At 35.8% G+C, this 22,798-nt stretch overlaps 1 protein-coding gene across 1 annotated transcript; it reads right to left on the bottom strand.

Moving 5' to 3' along the window:
- Positions 1-417: 417 nt before the first annotated feature.
- Positions 418-22,775, bottom strand: LOC117321765 (SWI/SNF complex subunit SMARCC2-like). Its single transcript, XM_033876283.1, has 25 exons — positions 22,630-22,775; positions 17,018-17,137; positions 16,282-16,367; positions 15,692-15,939; positions 15,193-15,262; positions 14,590-14,662; positions 14,195-14,269; positions 12,457-12,510; positions 11,961-12,064; positions 11,483-11,616; positions 10,947-11,035; positions 10,459-10,673; positions 10,172-10,285; positions 9,604-9,760; positions 8,992-9,117; positions 8,551-8,749; positions 8,181-8,303; positions 7,704-7,868; positions 7,420-7,538; positions 6,908-7,027; positions 4,686-4,886; positions 4,065-4,199; positions 3,114-3,264; positions 2,255-2,524; positions 418-1,490 (listed from the first exon to the last, which is right to left on the bottom strand). Exons 1-25 carry the CDS (start codon positions 22,741-22,743, stop codon positions 1,420-1,422), a joined length of 3,333 nt encoding a protein of 1,110 aa, XP_033732174.1. The 5' UTR covers positions 22,744-22,775; the 3' UTR covers positions 418-1,419.
- Between the last annotated feature and the right edge of the window lie 23 nt (positions 22,776-22,798).

Raw genomic sequence — 22,798 nt, 5'->3', positions numbered from 1 at the left:
AATTCTCAAACTGTTTCCTTATGCTTGTAATTGGTTTATTTCCAAATGAAAACGAAGAAATTATAGCCAAATGAATTGTTTTCCTGTATAAACTATAGTCAACTTCACCCCCTCCCCAGAGGATACTGAAATTCACAATTTTGTTTGTGATGGTCTACTGAAATTCACAATTTTGTTTGTGATGGTCTGTTGGCAAGGGTGTGTTTGGTGAAAATTATAATTCTGCAAAAGCATAATACATTCTATCTTTGAAGGTCTTTAACAAACCTGAAAGAGCTATTTCACCAAAGAAAAGTGATCTTTTCTTGAGTAAGCTTAAGTGTTTCCCTATGTAGTGACAAGGTTATGGTATTAAAGGATATTGTTGGTCATGGAAGACATTAATGTTGATCTTAAAAGAAACCACAACAACATAACTGTTATTGATACATTTATTTTACAGATGACAGAACATTCACTATGATTAATGGTGTAAAAACATGAAATCTCAATGCCCAGAATGGCATGATCAGAAACAAATACTGACATTGACATTACAATGATCATGAAAAATTGATGAATAAATGTCTTTGCTTCCTTTGGATCGCTTCTCATCTGACAGTGTTACGAGGCTCTTTGATTTACACTGAATGACCAGTTTGTGTAATATTTAACATTACAATTTACAACAAACCTGTAAGTGTTTATAATGCATGCCCATTTGATTATTTGTCCAAGCTCACCAGAAAACGTCACACTAGACCATAAACTCCAACCATATTTCATCAACGAAAACTTGTAATTTTTCAAACACATTTGAATGTTGTAAATAACAATTGTGTTAAATGGGTATGATCTGACACCCCTTAATCTTCTAAAATTGCACAATTCCTCGTATTACAAACTATATATACCCTAAGTATGGATCAGACAATATAAATTGTACAAAATAAAATACCAGATATCATTTTTACTACAAAACTGGTCAAAATTGTTAAAAAGTCCTTCAGTAACTGATTCAATATTATTATCCATGATCATAGAGATACAGTAAAGGGGAGACAATCCAGCTCCAACATAACAATACGAGAACGTTGGTGGCTGCCTGAGATTTTACACCATGTCATGAGCGATATAGGTCTTGTCGGACAATATCCAGATTGACGTCATGAACAAATCTGTGATGAATTTGATCACTTGAGAGGTGACGATCCAAGTTAGTCAATAACACAGAAATACATTGGTATTAATGTGTCTGCTTTACTTTGTGAATTAAAGTGTCATTGGTCTCACATCGGTACACAATCCAGCTGCCATACACAGTTCTCAATGAATCAGATCTATTGTCTTTCTATATCCAACCTTTGCTGAACACATTCCTACGTGGGAGCACCTTCACTATACAAGTAAATACAATCACAACAACAAGTCTGACACTGGTCAAGGTTTTGGTACGGCAGGAGACGGAGAGTCGGTTACCATGGGTTCTGAATCACTTTGTGTCGACGGTGCTGTAAGAGAGAGATCCAAACATGACTTAATCATTACAACTATAGGACATAAATGAAATGTAGGAAGGATGTCTTTTTTTTTCTTGAACAGGTCAGTAAACATAATCCAAGAACATTAATTCCTTGTTTCTCAGTCCTGTCACCATCTAATTAAAACCTGCCACTTTTACTTAGTTTGAAGATGATACAACTACTGAATGGATGCTTGGCGAAACTGAATGGATATTGGCGAAATGGCCATTGTTAAAGCAGTAAGTATATAATATCAATTTTGAATGATATATCCAAATCAAAATTGAGTCAGAGAACTTTTTGAAGCCCCTAGACCTAATGATGGGAACCAGTATCATTGTGACTGTGATTTAATTGTAAAGAGTGTATTTTTAGTATGGATCAGTTGATGTCAACTGACTGGTCAGGAAAGCCAAGGATTTTTCAAAGGCCAAGGTTTAGGAAAATTTAGAAATTCAGATTTAAAATGCATCTCCTCATTTTGATATAAGATTCACATAGATATTGAATATATATTACACTTTACATCATACTATGCTGTTGGTTTTTTTTATACAAAAGAATCTTAAAATCAAAATAATGATCAGTTATGGCTGCTCCATTTTCTCAATCTAACAAAGCATAATATTTGATAGTTTCAATTTCATGGTTTGATTAAGACAACGTTTTGATACCAGATATTAAGTACAAGCACCTGTAACATGTTGATAAGTTATAAGTTATTAGTGAAGTTCTATTGTAGCGTAACCTACCCGGAGATTCCACACTGCTGGGTTTTGTAGGGGTGGCGGGGAGATGCATGCTCTGTGGGGGAAGTCCCTGGGTGAGTGTCTGAGGTGGTGGCTGTGGACTTTGGCTCTGTGATGGTGTAGGGAATGAGGGGGCAGGGGATCCTTGTGCAGGTTGGTGAGCCTGTGGGCCCTGGGGTGCCATTGGGGAGCCAGTCATTGGGTAGCTCTGGCCGACAGCTGCAGCGAGAGATGGTGTGGACACTGGCACGCCTCCAGAACCTGCTGAGCCTCCTGTCCAACAAGATTTGATAACATATTACTGACTTAAATTTTAAATCATATATAAAATGATTTTTAATATTTTGATGATATTTTTGTAAACTTGATCCAAATTCTGAAAGTTATCTCAACAAACTCAGATTTAATGAAAAATTTCAGAAAAAAAAATCAAAAATATTTCCAACACTCATTTTATCATATCTAGAATTATAATGATTCTACACACCCTGAGGGACATCAAAGCCTTTGAATAACTTTGAAATGAGTTTTGATGCAAAAATATCCAAAACATGGTAAAATTTGGAAAAAAAAAAACTTAACATTTTCATGTTACTTTGCTGTAATATGACCTCTAATAAATAACTGTAACAAATTGGAAGGTATGGGGTGTATAATTAAGGATTTTTTCAAAAGCTTTTCAAAAGCTTATCCCAAAAACTTTTAAATCATGGGGTGGGGTGCCTGGGTGAAAGCATAAGCTAACAGTTACTCGTAACTGGTGAGCTAAAAATAATATACTGTGACAATTTATACTCTGAAAAACATATATTTGAAAAAGGACAAATCACCAACAGAGTACTGACTGTTCTGTAAACCATACCTTGTTCGCCAGCCTGTTGAGCAGACTGCTGTTTCTGCTCCGACACAAGCTGCTGCATGGCGATTTGTCGGGCCCGGTGTTCAGCTGCACGAATTTGTTCATTGTGGAACATCTGTCTCTCTTGTAACAACTGCTGACGCTGGAACTCCAGCTAAAACACAATTCAATTAACTTACAAATGAAAATCAAACAGGGCCTAGGGTATACAGGTTATGCTAGAACTGTCAAGGAAAAGATACTACATTTAGGGCTATTTTGCTGCAATATAGAAAGTCCTAATTGCATTTAACATCTGAGGGAATATTACTCTTTACCCAAATCACATTACTGAGTTGAGATTATTCTCAAAAGTTAGAATTTTTATAAAGCTTTGGCTTGACAGTAAAGATAACAAAGGAACCACAGCATCAGGTAATATATGGTTTGGAAGGTTAGTCTCAACCCTCGAGCCCCACTTGATTTGCACTCTTCTCAGAAGAGAAGCCTTCTAAGAAGATCGCATTCCGTTAGACGTAAATCGAGTAAACCGGGAGAATATAACCCAAAATAAACAAGTTTTTAAGTTTTCTCAAACACTATGATACAAACACATGCATGTATGTGTCATATATCCTTCTCTAGTGAAACTCATCACTCGCACACTTAAAACATGGTCGCCGCCATCTTGGAAGAGAAATCTTCCAGCTTCGAGACGGAAGAGGTAGAAGATCTTCCAGAAGCAGAAGAGCTTCAAATCGAGTGACCGGAAGATATATTCTAGAAGGAGAAGAGTGCAAATCGAGTGGGGCTCAGGGTACACTAGGAATATTTTAATAATGGTTTAGATCCATGCACCTATCCACTTTTCCAAACATACTGTAACTTTTAACAAAATTCTAAATTCAGAATGGCTCTAAATAACAGGTTTCAACATCAAAAGTTAAACCAGGAAAGTGTAGTGTAGCCACTTACTGCATCTCTTTCCCTATCCATGATGGTCTCTAACTCCTCAAAGTGACGTAGCTTGATCTCCAGCTTCTTCATTTGAGTCTCCACTAACAGTGCCACCAGGGATTTGATCTTACGCTCCTCCACTGCTGCTAAATGCTGGATTATAAAACAAAGTTCCACTATCAACAAGCACTTTTTCTTTCTATTTTACCAAGATGCACTGTTGTAGTTACAGTATTTGCGAAATCTGTTTGAAATGTTTTGCAAAATTTTTAATGGCTTGGTAAAGAAGTGCAATCAATAATTGCAAAGCTCACTGGCTGCATTTGATGCAAAAAAAGTTAAGTCCAAAACATAATAAAATTTGAAAAGATCACAAAATGTTTCTGTAATAATTTGCTGTAACATCACACCTAGACCTCTGATGAATATATGTAGCAAATGTTAAAAGATGTGGGGGTGCATATTTATGTCAACTTGTATCGTTTTTAGAAAATTTACCCCAGAAGTTTTAGGGTAGAATGCTTGGCAAACAGCATCAGCTCATGGTTGATTGTAAGTATCAAGATAAAATTCTGTACTTAAAAAAAAAAAAAAGAAGTCCTGTAAAACGATTTTACATGACTGTACCTATTGACATACCTTAGCCTTGACTGCTGCTGATGCCAGTGCAGATGCTGCTGCCGTAGCTACATTGCCATCGGCCTTCCTCTTTGACATCTCCACTTTCATTTCTTCCTCTTTCTTCTCATCTGTGCCCTCCTTTGATTTTTCCTCCTCTCCTTCCTTTGTATCCATTTTTTCTTCTTCACCAGTTTTTTCCTTCTCTTCATCGGTCTTTTTCTACAAACCAAACATTTTCAATGTACCCTTGCTATCATTGTGATACAGAAACAACTTTTTCATTTGTAAAACAAGAGATCCCAGAGGGATCTTGGCGCCCACCATTGAATGATCTTTATAGGTTCTATGTCAGATTGATCTTCTCTCTATTTTTCCCTTCCTTTTACTAATCTGTGCAAATTGAGATATCCCTCCAGTACTTTTCAAACAAGGGAATCCTAGCTATATAAGAAATTTGAGATTTAACGATAATGGCTGTTTGTTTGCCAGGTTGTTTTCAGGACAGACTGGTCCAAAAATGCAATACAAGGGACCAAGGGGAACCTACATATGAAATTTGAGAAAGATCCCTTCAGTACTTTGAGAAATAGAGATAACAAACTTAAATTGTCAAAATCCAAGATGGCGGTCTGTCTGCCATATTGTTTTCCAATTGATCTCAAAATGCAATAAGCATAATGAGGCACCAAGGGGAACCTCCATATGAAATTTGAGAAAGATCCCTTCAGTACTTTCTCAGAAATAGCGATAACAAACTTCAGTTGTCAAAATCCAAGATGGCTGCCTGTCGGCCATGTTGTTTTCAGATTGGTCTCAAAACGCAATATGCATAACTAGGCACCAAGGGAAACTTACATATGAAATTTGAGAAAGATCCCTTAAATACTTTCTCAGAAATAGTGATAACAAACTTCAATTGTCAAATCCAAGATGGCTGCCTGTCGGCGATGTTGTTTTCCGATTGGTCTCAAAACGCAATATGCATAAAGAGGCACCAAGGGGAACCTACATATGAAATTTGAGAAAGATCCCTTCAGTACTTTCTGAGAAATAGCGATAACAAACTTCAATTGTCAAAATCCAAGATGGCTGCCTGTCGGCCATGTTATTTTCAGATTGGTCTCAAAATGCAATATGCATAACCAGGCACCGAGGGGAACCTACATATGAAATTTGAGAAAGATCCCTTCAGTACTTTCTGAGAAATAGCGATAACAAACTTCAATTGTCAAAATCCAAGATGGCTGCCTATCGGCCATTTTTTTCCCTGATTGGTCTCAAAACGCAATATGCATAACTAGGCACCAAGGGGCCCCTTCATATGAAATTTGAGAAAGATTCCTTCAGTACTTTCTCAGAAATAGCGATAACAAACTTCAATTGTCAAAATCCAAGATGGCTGCCTGTCGGCCATGTTATTTTCAGATTGGTCTCAAAATGCAATATGCATAACTAGGCACCAAGGGGAACCTTCATATGAAATTTGAGAAAGATCCCTTCAGTACTTTCTCAGAAATAGCGATAACAAACTTCAATTGTCAAAATCCAAGATGGCTGCCTGTCGGCCATGTTGTTATCCAATTGGTCTCAAAATGCAATATGCATAACTAGGCACCAAGGGGAACCTTCATATGAAATTTGAGAAAGATCCCTTCAGTACTTTCTCAGAAATAGCGATAACAAACTTCAATTGTCAAAATCCAAGATGGCTGCCTGTCGGCGATGTTGTTTTCCGATTGGTCTCAAAACGCAATATGCATAACTAGGCACCAAGGGGAACCTACATATGAAATTTGAGAAAGATCCCTTCAGTACTTTCTGAGAAATAGCGATAACAAACTTCAATTGTCAAAATCCAAGATGGCTGCCTGTCGGCCATGTTGTTTTCCGATTGGTCTCAAAACGCAATATGCATAACTAGGCACCAAGGGGAACCTTCATATGAAATTTGAGAAAGATCCCTCCAGTACTTTCTGAGAAATAGCGATAACAAGAATTGTTTACGGACGGAGGGACGGACGGAGGGACGGACGGAGGGACGGACGGAGGGACGACGGACCACGGACGCAGGGCGATTTGAATAGCCCACCATCTGATGATGGTGGGCTAAAAAGTCAAATTATTTGTACATATAACTGCTCTTATGTCTTTTTCATATTTTTAAATAGTAAATTTCAGTTCTAATAATTATAAAATTTGTTTTATTTCATGAAAAGAATTTGTTTACCAAATATACTCACCTCATCTTTCTTTTCCTCTGATTCGGTTTCTTTCGTAGTTTCTTTATCTTTTGACTTGTCATCTTTCTCTGACTTCTCATCCTTTTTCTCTGCCTCCTCTGTTTCCATTGCTTCTTCAGTCTAAAGGAAAAATGATTCAATCATATACAGATTATATAGTAGTGGTCACTGTAAGTGTAGCATTCTGTAACTAGGAACAGTGAGAAAGACCCACAATACTCCACCTTTGTGTGAAATGTTGTGTTACTACACGCCCAGCTTCGATACATATAGTGGAGATTATAGCACATAACATGAAACGCTCAAATAGAAAGTAGAACTTTGCTTTACTATACCATAAATCTTCATTACGATTGTATGAAGAATGTGGAAAGGAAGATATCTTGCCTCCTTGGAAATCGGTAATTAATACTTAGTAGCCAATCAGAACTTTTAAGAACACAGAAAATATAGGAAGAAAAAAAAAAATGTATCCCTTTGGAGAAGTCAGCCCAACATAATGTAAGCTATACCTTTTCTTTGTCTTTCTCTTCCTCATCTTCCTTTCCCTCTTCTTTCTTGCCTTCAGACTTTGAATCCTCATCTTTTTCTTTGTCTTCAGATTCTTTCTTCTCTTCTACTTTGTCCGTTTCTAAAATAACAAATAGCAGTATTAAATACTGATATGCTTATGCCTCTCAGTAAAAAAGATTTAATTTTTGTTAAAATGCACAGACAACAGTTTATAAGAACCTAGGGAACTTTTATACAGTGCATCACACTTGATGATGGACAACAGTTGACAGACATAGCTCACCTTCTTTAGGCTCCTCCTTCTCAGCAACAGTACCAGCGATGCCGCTCTTTTCCAGACCAAAAACAGCATCCACAGGCTTGCCCTCCTTCACTGCCTCCTCCACCATCTTGACATGGGCATGTGTTAAAGCTGGGGGAACTTCGTCCTTCATCTTTGCGAACTCCTCTGCAGGCAGTGTGGAAATGTGTTACACATTTGGAAAACATAATCGCGGCTGTCAAAACTCAGTGACAAAGCCTTAATAAAGTCAATCTACATACTATACAAGAATTGTGACTGTGAAACCTATGGAAAATTGTATCCTCATTATCTAACAGGTACTAGTAACACATCAATAAAGTAATTTCTTAACGAGTGATCTATGCCTTTGGATTTCATAAATTCAATATTTAACTCAGACCAGAGTGAAATGTAATCATTTGAATACCCTTAAGGCAGATACAGCTTATCACTAAGGGACAGAGGAGCCAAACTTACCTAGAGCAGCCTTGGCTGCAGCACTGGCCACACGTGGGTCAACAACGGAGGCAATAAAGGCCACGGTGGACATGATGGGGTTGCCACTTTGGGAGAATGGTATGGGCTGGAATGCCAAGGGTCCTGCAACAGTAAGACGATAGAAATTTCAGCTACTGTAAATTGTAACAAGACTAGTGATTTAAATTATACGAGTTAAAACTCATGGAAATGTTTTCCAGTAGATATAGAAATAAATGTCTAATAGTCAACAGCCTTGATGCTTTATATTTTCATGGACACTCAATCTATGTATACATAAGTCATGATATCATAAGAATTTAAGGAAGAATATGAAACAGTGTAAAACTGTAATTGTACATAAGCATACCGAGATGTCCAAAATCTTCCTCAAGGAAGGGGTCCTCAATAGGAAGTCTGAGAAAGTGAAGGATACACTCATCCTGGGTGCGGCTACCAACATGTTCGGAGACTTTGTTCCAGTCATCCTTATACATCTCCAGGGCCTCCAGTAACAGGAGAGTCTCCTGATCTGTCCACTCACGGGAACGGGTTGCAGCGCCTTTGTCCTAATGATAAAATATACCATTACAATAGTTGTTGTATCTTTAATGTTTATTTCTTTTAAATTCTACTGTTTGAAGCAGCTTCATGGTGTGATAGAGGGACAAATTTAGTTTTTGTTAAAACTTGTTGAATTTGCAATTTCAGGCTATTTTCATTGTTGTAAGTTTCTAAATGCATGACTAAAAAAGCTCAAAAATACAAATTCAATATTTCTAAAAGGAATATTACGGAATGAATTGTTTACCTTCAGTGCCTTTTTAGCGTATATGTCCATCCTGAGACTGAAGTTAGACAACTCCTTCTTATCATCTCCATCTCGCTCCTTGTCCTTATCTCCATCAAAACTGACTATCTGTTTGGCTGCTGATGGCTGTGGGAAACAAGTAGATGACAATGTAGTACAGGGTCCAAATATGTTATTAGAAGTATTGTGTTATAAATTTTAATATATGAATATTACTTATAGATTTGATGATGTGTTGTAATTTTGAGTTTGCTTTGGCACCTTCTGTATCGGTACTTACAATCTGAAATGATTATAGTCGTGCTTTGTTGTTTGAAGAGATTCTGGAAAATTTTACAGGACTGACTTAAGCATTTTGTTTAACTAGCTAGCGTTCTAACTACAGAATGGAGATGTACAAAAGTAATGTCTTCATAAACAACTGCAGGAGACATTTTTGTAAAATTGAATTTTCGAATTTCCTCAGTTAAATTATGAACCCAACCCCATCTCTATCCCTGCCAAGTCTAAGTACAGACTGCTTGGTTAATCTTTGGTGAGTGACACTTGGCAAAACCTGAGGGCAGGTATTCCTTCCACCCACGCCCATAAATGCATTTAGATTTACCATACCTGGTTGATCTTTGGTGGGTTTGCTGGGGCCAGGCCTGATGGTGTGTCAGCCATGATGTGGAAATGTGAGGTTGGTGGAGGTCCCATGGCTGATGGCTTGTTGTCAGCGTCCACCTGGTAGTTGAGTAGACCCCATTGTTCTAGGAAGGCGTGGACTCTGGAGGGAACATACATGCATTCAGCTGTAGCTTGTCAGGATACTGACACATTATCATTGCCAGTCCAGATATAAGTTTTGAAAACACTATTGAATTTCAGAAAGAATGTTTTCCAATTTCAAAACAATTTGGACAAAGATTACTCCCATAACTATGAATCTGAATGCATTTTTTCTTATATTTTTAGCAAAATGAATTGTTCTAATAAAGATCATTGAGTCACAGTTTTAAGGATATGTTGAAATTTTATGTGAATTTCATATTAATTTTTCTTACCGGGGGCAATACATATTGTATTCAATGATGCTAATGTTTTCTCAATCAGAATTCAACACAACATAAATGAATATGTAGCACAACAAACTTTTTATGTTCCCTACTATCTGAAGTCAACTGGTGTCGGATCTTACCTCATTATTGCACACACGTCACCAGCCAGATTTCTCCTACAGGCCGTACTGGTGAGGTACTCGGTGGGGTTAAGACGGTATGTGTCTATCATAAAGTTACGGTAAGCCATGTATCTAAAACAGACATGTGGAAAAACTCTGAAATCTGGGTACAGAACAGAACCAAATGGATTGGAACAGAAATATGTTTTATTATATTAACAATTTTTTCCTTTTTAAAAATGAAAAAAAAATAGGAAATACTTCTTTAATTACGGATTTATTGTCGGAATTTTAATCAAACTTACATTTCTGGCGTTTTTGACTTGTTCTTGCTATTGAAGAACTCGGGCAAAGCTCTCTTCTCTATGGAGTGAATACCATTGTAATCAAACCAGGCAGAGTAGCTTGGAATGATGATGTGGTGGGTCTGTTCCGTCACATTGTCTTCCTCTTCTTCCTTGTCTTTCGGCACCTCCTCTTGGGTTTCCACTGACTCAACCTTACCCTCACCCTCAGGGAACTGTAATTCATCAACATAACCATTCAAGTCCAAGAAACTGTACTTCACAAACACAAATAATCACTTGCCCTCAGGAGTAGTTTATAAGCAGTCTACTTCTAAAAGTGGCAGTTCTGATATCTTGGGAATACTCTGTTTGTTTAATTTTTCCTCCATCTAACTATAACATAACATCTTTCCAGTATTAGTATTTCCTAATGTAATTATTATCATATCTAAATTTCTGAGTATTTCTATTAATTTTTTGACATTTTGAGGATAAGCTGTATATACCTTGTCATTGGTCTCCTCATCTAGGTCCATTACGGTACCACCTTTGATGGGCATATTCTCTGAGTCTTTGGTACTTCGCGAGCTGCTAGCTGTAATACACAATAACATTCATACTCATCACTGCTAGCTGTAATACACAATAACATTCATACTCATCACTTACTCTTATCTCAACACATCATTTTGAATCTTAATACTTTCAAACTGATATTTTTGGTTTTTTTTTTCCCTAGCATGCATCACTTCAGGGTAGGTTTCGCAATACTTTCTTCTACCTGTACATTTTAACTGAATTCCTCTATCACATCACACAAACCCAGGCCTGACTTAATATAATTAACTGAATTCCTCCATCACATCACACAAGCCCAGGCCTGACTTAATATAATTAACTGAATTCCTCTATCACATCACACAAATCCAGGCCTGACTTAATCTTGATAATCCTAGTAACCATTATACATTTCTACAGAGATTATCTTGACAGTTGACACTTGACTTTTCCTTACAAAACTGTGATAACATTAAAACATTACGTTGTTTGGATAGTTGGACTTCCTGAATGTTGGTTTCAGGTGATGGATTATCCATGTCCTTGGTTAAATCCTCATCATCCTCATCTCTTGTGCTCTTCTTCTTTGTTGACCCAGGTGCAGTGGAGGTACGCCCACTGTCAAATACATAATCAAATTAATATAGTGGAACAATGTTAATTAGATTATCAACATTTTGTAAGTTATAGCATGTACTTTGAGTAAGAGGAGAACTTCATAAATCTGATATGATTTTGTAGTTTCCTTGATTTACATTTTTATTCAACAGAATTTGGTATTGAATTATGGAAATCTCTAAACATTAATATAGACCATATCAGTCTTTCTGACTAATAGATCAGAGAAACTATAACAATAAAATAAAACAAATTTTGTCCATAATGTAGATATACAAAATGTATATGAAATAACAGAATATGTAGAAACACATCACTATAATTTTTAGTGTTTATGAACTAACCTCTTGCGTTTCTTCTTTTCTATAATTGGTGGCGAAGGTGATCGTTTTCTCTTGGTCTTTTTGTCCCTTTTTTCCCGCCTGTCACTATCCTGGCTGGGAACCAGCTGTACAACAGATATTGATATACAATAGTGATCAATAGATTTCTGTTTAACAAGACTACATAGTTAGAAGTCAATTTGTATCGGTGCCATTGTTGATATTTTACCCAAACCGGTTGTAATTCTTTCTTAAAATAACGTCCTTGTGATAACTCTTCAATGGAGAGGAATCGTAATTTAGAGCTGTAATTGTATTGTACATCTCTGAATCATGTTACAGCAGTGTTTATAACATCCTAAATATATAGTCATTTAACCAAAGCAATTGCATCCAGTTAACAAGTCAAATCTGGAAAATGACTTAAATAAAGTTGAGAAAAGAGCTCTTATAACCCCTCAGGGGGAACTATCTTCTTTGAAACTTCTTCACTTATTTTGATAATCATTTTACTTACATCATCAACTGTCATCTTGATTATCTTTGTTTTCTTGCTTCTTTTTGTTTCAAACTAAAACAGAACAATGACAATGTGAATCTCAGATAGACATTTAGTGTATCCATAGATGTGTGGCACTATTTGTACAAGTGTCAGGACGTATCTATATTGCTCCAAGAGTCCATTCTTTCGATCGATTTAATTTTTAAGTTTTGTAACCATATTGTTTTATTTTTAACGTCAGGATGCCTTTGGCACCTGCCGTTATAGTCTTGGTGGGTAAATGTTGTTAGTCACACTTTTGTTTCTGGCTAACAACTTCTCTTCTCTATAATACAAATGATATACATCCGCAGCCTAATATAGTTCTTATTTTGACAGAAATTATTGACACAATTTAACTGATGGTTCCCGTGTTTACTGCAATTATTTAAAATGAAATATAAATGTTTGGTGTCCTAGACTATTTTAGATTATAAATATTAACATTTTCCTCATCAGTATAATGCAATTTTGTTGGCGTAGGATTACGTAATTCTGTCTCGATCCTGCCTTGAAAATGAAAGTAAAAAATTATGTTTGATCGTCGTGGAAATTTACATGTCTTAGACTCATATATGTCTAATGTAATTAAGCCAGCGACCGTTTGCAGTTTCATATTTATTTGTATGTCGCTAGAATACGCAAGAAATATCAACAGGAATTGAAAGCAAGTTGTAACAAACTACATTGCCGTTTTTCATGAGGATTTTATTAAATAAGATTATTATTTATTTGAAAAGAATCTAACGATTATGATCCATGAATGATGAACCGGCTTCTTGTTTGTCAAAACTGTAGGCCTATATATGTCTCGTCAGACAGCATGACAGACAGCACGACCGCAGTTTTCTATCGAGGGTTAAAATATTTGTATTTTCGATGTTACTAGGGATCCTCAAATAGATGTTTGCTAGGCCTAATTAACATCTTATACGTGTAGTATAAATAAAAAAAACTTAAGCTGAGTACATCTTGGATTTTATCTCTGCATGTTGTACATGTAACTGTTAATAGACCGATTTGTCCTTCAGTAGATTTTTTTTCAAAGTTTACAAGCAGCTTTACTGATTCAGAAGTATATCAATAATCTTCCACAAGCATTAAAGAAATAGGGAAAGAAATATACTCAGCTATTGGAAAGTTGTCAGCAGATGAATATGTTATACATGTTTTCTTGAATATTTATAGAATAGGAATAACCAGATTAAGACATTTCATCTGATACAAATGTAACTGTCCGACTATAAATTCCAATTTTAAATTTCTTATTTTATGACCTCAGACCATGACGTTTTTTCAGGGCCTTTGGCCCTTTGATTTTCACTAGGCTGAGTCTCTATAGCCAGAGTGTTTATCAGGTCAAACAATGCATTTGTACTTGTTAAAGATTGAATCTGTAGAAATGTGATAAAATTGTCATGTTAATACACTGGGTTAAAATTATACACATTCATATATTGTTATTCTAATTTGTTCACAAGAAAAGTTGATAGACTACAATTTCTGTATGATACAACTGGGTTATAGCATGTAACAGGGGTCATTAATAGTTCAATGTCCCCATTAGGGATCATACCCAGGACCCTGGTTTTATATACTAAACTGTCACTCTACCAACTGAGCTTAAATTTTCCGTCAGAGTTGGTAGAAAGCAGCTAGTATTTACCAGGGTGACAAGCTATCTAAGGGTTTGGAGAAGTGCCAATATACCTACCTCTTCCTCTGCATAATCCTCTTCATTCATCCACTCATTGTATTCTTCTAGATCCAAAAGCCATCTGGCAGTTACCTGTACCATGTCAGAAAATCCAGAATATTTCACATGTCATTTACATAAAAAAAAACAATGTGATTCTTTATGATGATAATGATCTTATTTATCATATGTAAATCTAGTGAAGCTATCAAAGAAGTACAATAGATAATATAATATATAACACTATTACTGTTTTACAAAGAACTATTACAAGGTATCAATTTCAAATTGACTTTTACTTGTCACAGTAGTGCAATTGGTTTTGAAATACAATTCCCACAGTAAACATGTATAAACTTTCAGTAGTTTTATTAAACAGTATATGATACACTAATAGGATTTAGTAATCGTACCTCCCATGGTCCATGGTGAGACTTCTCCGGAGGGTCATCCTCGACATGGACATCCAATGCCCAGGTGTCATAACTGCAACAAATATATATTGGTTTAGTAAACTTAAATACAGAATACCTGGAACAGATTGATTTCACTGCAGGGAAATCAGGGAAATCTGTTTAGACCACACAAGTCTCTAGTCATTAGATGAAGAGTTCACTAATGCTACACTCACACACATTTTCATATACATTGTAAGCACATCCTCAGCAACAACACAGAAATTTTACAAATACAAAGCACAAGATACAGTGTATTCAATTTAATATAAGAAGTTTCAAGGCATTTTAGGTCAAATAGTAATGGGGAATGTCTTATTTTGAAAAGTCAATATCAGGAATTAGGCATAAGTATTAAATATTGCTGGTATCAGTAGTCATTATATTGAAATCAAATGAGAATAGAACCTTATCTAATAGCCTCATGTTTCTATCTTGCTGTTTTTATTATGTGGAAATCTTGATATTGCGACCTCTTCTACTGGTCTGACAACATTAACAGGAATGGGGAACAGTGATTTGAAAACAGAAGAAACACATCCAACTTTCATAACAACTAACCTGTCTGGTAAATACCACCAGTGTATGAGGGCGTGTCTGTCTCTTTTCATCACTGGACGGATCCACTCTTCTGTACATAAAACACAAGTATAATTGAAGTCTAATTTTATATATCTGATAGCAAATGCAGTCTCTGCAAAGTCTGTCTGACCTGGTGGACAAGTCTGATAAAATCAATTTATTCCAATATAATGTTCCTTGCAATTTTATTTAAGACAAAAGAGGAAAAAATATCACAACTGGACAATAGAAGCAATTTCTAAATGACAACAAATATGACAACAATATAGTTCATACCCACATATTCGATTTGTATTGATATTGCAAAACTTTACTATTACAATTGATCGTAAGTTGAAGTTAATCATATCAAGAAATAAGTCTAGTTAGTAATTCACTCAAAAACCATTAACTAGAGCAGACATATCAGTAAGAAATAAACTGATGAACTGTTCCTGAGAAATTCCGGCAAATCTTCAACTGAGATATTTTCTCTTACCGTCCTTATCACTACTAGAGGGCAGAGGATGAATGATATGAGTAGCATCCTCTGGATCTTCGGCCAGTGTCCCTTGGTGACGTTTTATAATGTCCCTCAACTTTGGCATAAGAGATTTATCAATGTCTGGCTGAAGGAATATACACGGCATTGTCAGACATTTGTTTTGGACAAGGGACTTCTCTATCTGTAGGAACATCTCCACATTCCTGTCCATTCGTGATGGTGACTGGAAATCGAATCTTCTCCTGATGAACAAAAGACACTTTAGTTATAAATCTCTGACATAAATGGGGAAAATGTTAAAGCTTGATAGCAAAATATTTTTCAGTGAACATTATTTTGAAGAAAAAAAATAGAAAAGATTCAGCGATTATTTTTTTCTTCAGTGAACATTATTTTGAAGAAAAAAAATAGAAAAGATTCAGCGATTATTTTTTTAACCTTTGTAATCCACCTAACTTATTATGTTAAAAAGATTTGATGAAAATGACTTCATTCACCAGGTATAAATAAAATTAATTTTGATTAATTAAGTTAAAGATATAGGTATGAATTAAAGCATAATTTCTTATTACAATTTGTCTTACCATCCTTGATCACTTTTGAATTTATAAACAGCAGCAATGATATGGCACAAAGCTCCTCCAGCTTTGAAATCTAAGAAGCATTTCATCTGTAAAACAAGAATGTCCAAAGATGACAAAACTTGTAGGCAGTGATATCTAATAAAAAGGAAATATGTAATACTATCAAATTTACATACCCAGTGAATTAACTAAATTAAAAAGTATGTCTGCTATTGTTACAAAAGCCAACATTTACAAGAAAGTCATTTAAGCAATTTATTTTTTTTAACTTTTTGAGAGATAAACTAATTAAATGAATATCATTTTTCTCTCAAACAGTCTTAGCTATGAGATGGATAATAAATCAGGTCATAAAAATTATTAGTGCATTTTGACACCAATTTCTTTTTCATTTGCTTTGTTTTTTTTTGTTTTTGCTAAAAGTCCTCCGCTCCTCATGCATTTGTCATTTAATATGAAGTGCAAAGTGATTTTAACCTCTGTCAAAAAAGGTGCTTAACCTTATGCCACCTTCCAGGGTCAAGTGTACTGTACCTTTAAACCTGACCTTAGCTGGAAGAAGTAGAATTTTATATATATGCATCTAATCATAATTGATTCAACAAAACTCGCTTCAATAGTAGAAATCAATGAAAACAAATGGCGACAAACAATGTTGTGAAACATTGAAGAAGATATAAGGCTAGGGCTGGAGAGGCATCAAATACTTTTTGACAAAATAGGCCTAAACACATACAGGTAATTTTGTGAGTGCAGAATTGCTGACTGATTTTCCAAATGCATCTTCTTGGAACTGCAACAGCTGGATAACAAGGTTGGCCAAACTTTTATTGGTCGGTGGATCTGCTTGCGTATACTGAAATATAAAAAAAATAATGAGCAAATGATGTCCAATATTCATTCTCTACTTTCATGACTGACAAAATTCGGTGAAACATAATTATAAACATATAACCTGACTCCTAGGCCGGATTGTCCTTATCCGTTAGTGGTTTACTCTCGGACTCGAATTGAGTTTCGTTTAATCAATAGCATAATCGTTCCATTTCGAATTCAAAATATATAGAACATGGATAATGAAAAAGCCTATTTTATGCGGATAAACAAGTTAACAACATAAGCAACGAATACTATAAACAACATTTAAATTGCTTTTAACCCTTATAGTGCCGTAGGGCCGATTTCGGCCGATCTTCTGGTTTCCAGAGTGCCAGAAGGCCGATTGGGCCGATCTTTTGGTTTCCAGAGTGCCAAAGGGCCGATTGGGCCGATCATAAGGATTTTTAGAAGTAAATGTTTTTTAATTGAATTGAGATTCGTTTTCATTGACCTTATACGGGAAATCGGGTAAATCTTAAAATACCGGACGTCATTATGACGTCATTTGATGACGTCATTATGACGTCACAGACGTAATTATATTATGACTTGCATACATACGTCGCAGTTATTATACATTGTTTCCTACGATTTGATTAAATAAATCATTTGTTCAGGCAAAGATTACGTAAAAATACGCAAAAGCCATGAACATATTATTTTAATCAGATTGTACTTCCTTTAAGTGAAAGATATCTAAAATTAATCTATTGATCTATTGATATTTTGTTTAATCAGATTGTATACATATGTTTTATTTTCATGATTTATTATACTATGTTGTTTGCTATCGTTAGATTATTTTGTTCTGTTTATACAATCTTCTTGACATGTAAAATAATGTTTGAGGAAATGTGTGCCTCTTAGGAGACATCCATCGAACCCGATATCGTGTCTGTGAGAATCGGGTCACAAAATATTTATCGGATTTTACATAAATAGTTGTTTTGTTTCGTTAAATACATGGACGTACAACTCACGATACTCGACCATTATACAAAATGTACCCCCGGTTTCACACAAAGAATGACTGTGACCTGGTGTAAACGTACATGTACTGTACATATTTTAGCGCGGCAGTAACTGAGTTTAACTTATCATTTTGCAACTCTATACTTATGTATTCATTGATGCGCTGAAATATAGAGTTCATTTAATATGTGTATTATTTTTATGTTTTCCTATTAGTTATCATTTTAGGTGCTAAAATGATGTGCAGTATTTGTTCTTGTTGTAATAAATACTTCTTCAGTAACTGGAGACGGATTTAATTTTGGAAAAAAATGAATCTCAAAACGATACCTGTATCATTCAACGTCCAAAATTAACCCAGGCAAACTACAAATGTAATTGGAAACACTGTCATAATGTATAAAATTGTTAAGTGAAACATGGCATAATGTCGTACATGTTTCTCCAAAACTATACGGACGTATTATATGGGTATCTCTAAGGCGTCTAGATTTCACTAGTGCCATACAAATATTTTTCCGTGAGCGTATATAATTATCTAGTATCAGTGCCATACAGACAGCCACAATGTGATTGGCTGCTCCATCTGTCATTTTAGCAGAAATGAGGAATTTTCTCAACACATCGTTATAAACTGCGATATCATAAGTAAGAAATTGTTTTGTTTTCAAATATATAGAAATAGCAGGGATAAGGAATTGAACCCTTTAATTTGGTATCCAAACATTAACATTTTCACTTCTAGAGAAGGTCGGGAAGATTCGACTAACTATCACTTCCTAACTCCCCCTCTCCCCTTCTTTTCATGCCATTTTCCTATAATTACAAAAACAACTTAATCCAAAATGCTCCATTTATCCATATACTATATAAATAAAAGTTTGTGAGCAAACAAGTTTTTGCCGATGCTGCACACATTTTCATTTTAAATCTGAGCCAGGCCATGTTTAGGTGTATATACATAAACTTGGCAAGCACCGCCCATTTCCATATAAGGAAATTTACATCCGGGTCATATACGAGAGGTCAAATGTCATTGGTCAGTAGGATAAATTTTGGCCCCTGCTCAGCCTCCGGGTACCCCATAGCTTACCCCTTCTTGAAAAAAACGACGCCATATTAGATTAGGAAAAAACAGACATTAGGAAAAACTAAAAATTTATACCAATCTTGGACAATATCTTTTGAAAAAGATTCATCAGAAGTGAAAGTGAAAGTCAATAGAACTTTAGCACGTGCATCAGCATCAAGAAAGTACAAAATCCCATACCCTTCCCACCCTGTAAGTGAAGGACATTTGATCTACATATCTTTGTTGTTGTATTTTGTTTTAATTAGTAATTAAATATTTCTGTATTGATACCATTGTGAACTTTATGTACTTTTAGTTTATGGATCAGTCCAAGGTTTTCCAGAGTTTTTTTTTTTAATGTATACATTATGCATTATTAAATTTTTATCTCTGGTTTTTAGCCCAGGACTGGGTCTTTATTTTATGCTGAATTTGGGCCGCTCACCTTTGCGGTTTACATATATTTACATTCCTTTATCTAATCTGGAACTGGAATTATAAAAGAATTCATTATCATGCAAAATAAACTACAAAGGCCACTTTAACAAGAAAGTGTGCCATTTTCCGCCATATATATTTGTGTTTGAGTTTTTAATTCCATGCGCAAACAGAGCTTCACAGCATTGAGGTGGATTAGGCCAGTGGTTTTTTAAACGAACACTAATGTTTGTTAATTATTTCTTATCACAATGCAGGGAAGGCAAAAATATATATATACAAAAAAAATTCTAATCGATTAAGTATAATTGAATAAACTCTCTCTCTCTCTCTCTCTCTCTCTCTCTCTCTCTCTCTCTCTCTCTCTCTCTCTCTCCTATAAAAATACTATTTCTGATATGTCAATTATCATATTTTCGTTTCTTTATCACATTTTTTAATATTTGTTAATGTCATCATGTGACTATGCTATTGTTTATCATTGTGTTGTTATTATGGGAGAAGTCGTTTATAAGTTGGTAAAACTTGCTGACTAAGCCCTTTGTCATTTCATGTCAATGAAATACATGTATGTTTAAATTAAACTAAACATTTTCACACGAGATTTTTTTCATCATCATTGTTTACAAATGTACATATCTTTCCGGTAATCCTTTAATGTATAGAAATCCGTAAAAAGTATAATTTCACTACATGTAGTAAAATGTTATTATTAATATCCAACGGTAGATTGTAAGCCCGGTCATCAAATTTGTGCGCTAAACTACGGGCCCAACAAAAATAGGATTTGATTTAGTTTTCCGTCCTATTAACAGTCAGAATCATCTACGGACGTGCCAGGTTTGGGAGGTGGGGGTAAATCAGAATACCCCGAGAAAAACCAGCGACCTTTGATCTCTACATGGGTTTCGAACTCGCGACCTAGAGGTGGAGAGCTATGTGTAAAAGCACGCGGCCTCCGCGGCCCCAGCAAATTTGATCATCCGTTACTAAACAGGGTTACTCTATTTTACATGCCAAGAAAGAGTTTGCTTTTCCATCTAACGACAGACAGTGATATACACGTAAATATATAATTATTAACTATACCAGAGAATATTCCATATTACTAACATACTTACTTGAAACAAATAGCGATCAAAGAGAACATCGTATAGTGACAAAATTATCAGTTTTTGTAAAAAAAAAAGAAGGTTATTTGGCGATGAATTACTACTGTGAAAAACTTGATTTCAAACACCGTTAAGACTAAAGATATCAACTTCAAATACATAATACGTTGCTACACTAATCCGTTCAAAATCTGCCCTGCAGGTAGGGCGTAAGAATTGTACCTGCTGCCCCCATTGCATGATCGTAACAGGCGACTAAATTGTGGACTTATCTTTTCTCTTCTTTCTTAACAACTTTCTTCTTCCTAATGTCTCCCTTGACAATGCCTCACTTTTGGCCTTTGGTTGAGCGTTCGCCCCTGTGATGAAGGCTTTGGGTTCTGTCCCCTAGCCGAGACATACCAGATTCTTTAAAAATGGTAGTTGCTACTCCTGCTTAGCGCTCAGCATATTTGGAGTGGGACGACTGGTTCGCCCGTTGTCAGTATAATGTGACCGGGTGGGTTGTGCTGCTGGATGTCTTCGGCAGTATGCTTCAGTGAGGTAGCACTATAAATCGGCAAAAGTTCCGGCCTATCACAAGGAGACTTAACACGAACATACCGCAGCCTCCCAAAACACACATACGCACTCACCACACGCATGCATGTCGCACGCACGGGAGGCCGTCCTTAAATGACCTTAGCTGTTAATAGGACGTTAAACAAAATAAACCAAACCAAACCAAACCGTTCAAAATAAGTAACACCTTCCTATAATATCTTTTATACAATCGAAGAGAACCGGTGTGTACCGATAAATTGCTTTTTAGAAGAAAATTAACCGGTGACGAAATTGATGGCCAGTGACCAAATTGACAGCTCTAGAAGAGAGTATTTCATGGATCGAACCATACTATGTTTGTGTATATGTAAATATAACTGACCATGATATGTTTTAAGGTCCCGCCATGAAATGGGTTGTAGGTGGGGCTGAGGCATACAGTGCTACCTATATTCGTCCCGCTTCAAACTTTTGTTCTGTGTTATTAATGCTGATGAAACTTAGTGGGTGGCATGATAATGTGACATCATACTTTATAAAAAATACGGAATTACATTCAAGATGACCTCAAATAGACTACTTTCATATGGAGGCAGGGGCATTTTTGTCTTACAGTCATCTCTAGTTTTCGATAAAATTGAGTGGTAAATATAATGATCTGCAATACTAATGTCCCCTAGCTCTAGTCTGCGAATTCATTCGCAATAGTGGTTGGCCGACTTTCCTGGCCATATGTGAAAAATAAAGTTTGCAAACACGGTCTAAAAGGCACGTCAAACATATTGAACAATAAAAAGTACAGGCTTGAATTGGTCATTGATTTCCAACGTATCGGACGGGTATTTTCTACTCTAAGGGTTGGCATGTTTAAAGGTTACTGCTACTGCGTGTGTATGGTAATTGGTTCCGGAATGAACTACAATTACAGTATTAAAACTTGTGTTCTTGATGCATATTGTAACAAAATAAGTTTATGTTAAAGTAACTAAATTGAAGTTGTTTAAAATGTCATTTGTTAGCTGAAATACCGACCTGTTTCACATCGGATAAATTATACTGTATAAGTTACACATCTCTGACGTGATTACGCGCGTGTATGTTGTTGGCAAATCGTACGTCATTATCTTTGACGTGACGAGAGCCAGCGGGCTATTTGTTGTATGTCGCGTCATGGAATATTGACGTCATCAATATTGTAACGTCATATTTGGCAAATTCAAAAATCCGGCAGTGAAAGGGTTAAACAAAGAGACGCCGGCAAAATTGTATAACGCGAATCGAAGATGTTACTTAACTGTTGATTCTATAATGTCCATAAAGGAATAAACCTACCTTTTTGCAATTTTTGTGAAGCCATGTTCGGACCGAATCGAACTGTGCTATCGTTTCCACGGCCTCATAAAATTTAACATTAGGAGAACCGTCTTTCTTTCTTTGGACCGCCATCTTGGACAAATTTGGCGTAAGCAGTCCCGGGGTGAATGCGTTCGCCGTAATATTT

This window comes from Pecten maximus, chromosome 2 (assembly GCF_902652985.1).
Source record: "Pecten maximus chromosome 2, xPecMax1.1, whole genome shotgun sequence".
Lineage (NCBI taxonomy): Eukaryota > Metazoa > Mollusca > Bivalvia > Pectinida > Pectinidae > Pecten > Pecten maximus.
Note: the sequence above shows the minus strand (reverse complement) of the source record. Positions and strands in the feature narration are given on the sequence as shown.